At 46.1% G+C, this 3,558-nt stretch overlaps 1 protein-coding gene across 1 annotated transcript; it reads left to right on the plus strand.

Annotated features, from left to right (window-relative positions):
• The first annotated feature begins 365 nt into the window (after positions 1–365).
• hoxb6a (homeobox B6a) lies at positions 366–3,343 on the plus strand. The gene is made up of 2 exons (XM_053337843.1): positions 366–942; positions 3,039–3,343. Exons 1-2 carry the CDS (start codon positions 366–368, stop codon positions 3,317–3,319), a joined length of 858 nt encoding a protein of 285 aa, XP_053193818.1. The 3' UTR covers positions 3,320–3,343.
• The last annotated feature ends 215 nt before the right edge of the window (positions 3,344–3,558 follow it).

Raw genomic sequence — 3,558 nt, forward strand, 5'->3', positions numbered from 1 at the left:
ACACACTGGCACTCAGCCACCCAGATACCCCCCCACTCTCCCCTCTCACCCTCACCCTCCTCACCCCCCCTCCTCCCAATCTGCGATAAACTAAGTGATAGCAGCAGCCCGTCGGACTGTCGGCTATAAAACACAACAAATCATAAAGTGCAGGCAGGGGAAGGCAGAGGAAGGAGGACGGGAGGGAGAACCGTTAGCCGTTAGCCGTTAGCCTCCTTCTACTCCTCCTTCTTCTTCATCGCGTTGTTGTTGTGTTTGTTTCGTGCCCTCCTGTCCTCCCCTCTCCTCTTCTTCTCTCCTCTCCTCTCCTTTCCTCTCCTCTCCTCTTCTTCTTCTTCTTCTCCTCTCCTTACTTTTTTCTCCCGATGAGTTCCTATTTTGTCAACTCCTCTTTCCCGGTGACGCTACCGGGAACGGGTGGAGGAGGACAGGCAACGGCGGAATCGTTCCTGGGTCAGATCCCGCTCTATTCTACGGGATACGCTGCCGACCACCCGCTCAGACACTACCCGGGGGCAGCAGCTGTTACCGCTGCAGCAGCCGTGGCGTACGGTGCGAGCGGCGGCGTGCACCAGGATAAACCGTACACTGCGTCCGCCTACTATCAGCAGGCGGCCAACGGAGCGTACGGCGGGCACCGGGCGTCGGCAGCAGCAGCAGCAGCGGCGGGGGTCGGTGTAGGGGGCGCGACCGGAGCCGGTGCCTGCGATTATGCCACAGCGGCGGCTGCAGCTGCGGCTGCGGCTGCTGCCACGAGCTTCTACCGGGACAAGGATCACCCGTGTAGTCTGGAGGAACACCATCTCGCCCTCAGTCAGGACGGCGTGCACCGTAAAGCGGAGTGCGCGGGGCTGAGTGGGAAGGGGCTGTTCGGTGAAACGATGGACGACAAGTCATCAGCGCCCATTTATCCGTGGATGCAGCGGATGAACGCGTGCAACGGTGAGTCTCTCCTTTCCTTCTTCTTCCTCTTCCCCTCTTTCCTGCATATTTTATGATCCCAGTCATAAAACTGACGTTTGTTTCCTCTGGCAGCCCCTCTGCTGTCTTCCCTTTCTCTCTTTTTTTTCTTTTTTTCCCCCTCCTCCTCCTCTCCCACGAGCTGCTTTATGATCCCCGTTTGTTGCCCTGTCAGTCAGTCATGTGCTCGGTATTTTATTGTCCGTCATAAACCCGGTTTGTTTGGGTTGCAGCTCCTGTTACTGTATGTGACCTGCTGACCGGCGCTGCTACCGAGCAGAGGGGAAGAAAGTTAGCCGAGAGGAAAAGGCTGTCAGAGAGTGTTGTGGGTGAAAACAAGCAACAGATAGAAAGATTGATAAAGAGTCAGAGAGGAAACTAAAAGCATGCTATCTTTATCCCCAGTCAGCTATCTACTTATCTCTGTCTCCTTTTTTTCTTCTTCTTTGGTTCCCAGCCTGCCTCTAGGAACGAACAAATTATCTTAAAAAAATAAAAAAAAATAAAAAAAAATCCTTCACCACCTGACATCTAAGAGAAACCTTTTTCTTTTTCTTTTTGTAAAGTTTATATAACTGACAAAGTAAGAATAGTATCACAACTCCTGTTGCTGTTTCTTTATTTAATCTCAGCTCCTGTTATCTTGAAATGGAAGCTACTGTTAACCTTCCACCGCAGACAGTGTTATGCACTGTTTATTCATAACCAACAGATTAGATATTACAACAATCAGGCCTGTAAATGCTGCCAAGTTATGAGTGACAGTAAGACAGAGAGGGCCGGCTTACGGCAGAGCTAGAGAGGAATCATCTGATTTATTTGACTCTGTGAAAATCTGCACAAATCTGTCTCGTTCTGAATTAAAAGCAAAGTATAAAATGTTGCTAGTGAGCTATACCGAGTGTCTTTGTTTCACTGAGAGGAAAAAAACCCCGGCCTGTTGAGAGTGAAATGAGTAATGGTGGATGATGCAGGGTTGTACAAAGCCCTGCAGGACACTCCGAGTTATGACAGATGAGGTGGAAACAGGCACCGCCGCAAAAAGAAAGATATAGAATTTAAAAAAAAAAAAGAAAACGCAAACTCGGAGCTATAAATGACAGTAGTAGATGTAAATGGTAGCTAGAGAGAGAACAGAGTGGCACATAAAGCCCTGAGTGCTCCTCCATAAATCTGTTTGGCTGAGATTTTATTTATGGATATTTAGATTTAGATATGTGCCCTGAGCAGCGTGCGGTTTTCTATCCGTGCTCATGTCTTTCAGATCGATACAGAAACTGAAGCTGCTAAACTGACAACATGGCGATTTGTTTACCACCAGGGGCCAAAATTCTGTTAGTGCAGATCAGGGGACTAAAGTTTTTGGAAGCTGATCCTCACCGGGGGAATACCCCATCTGACTGAAATATTACCATTACTGGCCTTATTATTGCTATTATTATTATTATCATCATGAGTGTGGGCTGTGAAACTGAAACAACGCGTTTCTTTCTTCTCCGCTGAATGCTGCCATTCACCAGCAGCGATATTACACATTTTTTGTTCTTAAAAAAAGAAAAAGAAAAAGGGAAACAGATTTATAGTTGGGTTATTAAATGAGATGTTATTTTTATGGTGTTTTATTTTGGTTCCACGAATAATTAAAATCATACCACCCAGGAGAAAACAAGTGTCTGTTTCTCTTGTTAAGTTGGACCAAACATTTGACTGAAGTGATACTAAAACGAGTCATAAATAATATAAACCAGTCTCTGTCTGTAGAGCAGCTCAACCACAGTAAAGCTACTTTTTCTTCCTTTTTTTTTTTTTTTTACAATATTACCAAGAACACTTATTGATCGGTTGATTTACTCATTGATTAAATTCTAACTTAATTGATTCTCAAGAGCTACGTAGAATAAACTATGGCGTAAAATACAGTAGAAAGAAAGTAACCGATTACGTAACATTACAGCGTTTTAGAAAAGAAAAGAAAAAAAGAGTGAGCCAGTTTGAAGGTGACTTTCCTCTTTGTCTAGCAGCAGGTACAGCTCTGTTTAAACTATAACTTTGTGTCTGTGTGTTTCCGTTTCTCTCAGGGACCTTCGGAAGCCCCGGGAGGCGCGGCCGCCAGACGTACACGCGCTACCAAACGCTCGAGCTGGAGAAGGAGTTCCACTTCAACCGGTACCTCACGCGGCGGCGGCGGATCGAGATCGCGCACGCGCTCTGCCTAACGGAAAGGCAGATTAAGATCTGGTTCCAGAACCGGAGGATGAAATGGAAGAAGGAAAACAAGCTCATCAATTCGTCTTCTTCCTCTTCTTCTTCTTCCTCTACGGTGAACGGGGGAGAGGAAGAGGAGAAACGGACGGAGTGATAGATGAGCCAAAAAAAGGAAGAAGTAATAAACTGATTTAAGACACTTAAAGGAAGGAGAGGAGGATGGAAGAAAAGACATGCTGGTTAATCCCTTCCCCTCCCCGTCTCAAAGTTCTTTCAGACGTTTGTCTGGTGTGAAAACTCTGGGAAAGTAGCCTACATTTAGCTATATGTTCTTTTATTTTTATACCTGAGCAGAGGTGAAACATGTACTAGAGAAATAAGAGGATTTCTTTT

This window comes from Scomber japonicus, chromosome 18 (assembly GCF_027409825.1).
Source record: "Scomber japonicus isolate fScoJap1 chromosome 18, fScoJap1.pri, whole genome shotgun sequence".
Classification (NCBI taxonomy): domain Eukaryota; kingdom Metazoa; phylum Chordata; class Actinopteri; order Scombriformes; family Scombridae; genus Scomber; species Scomber japonicus.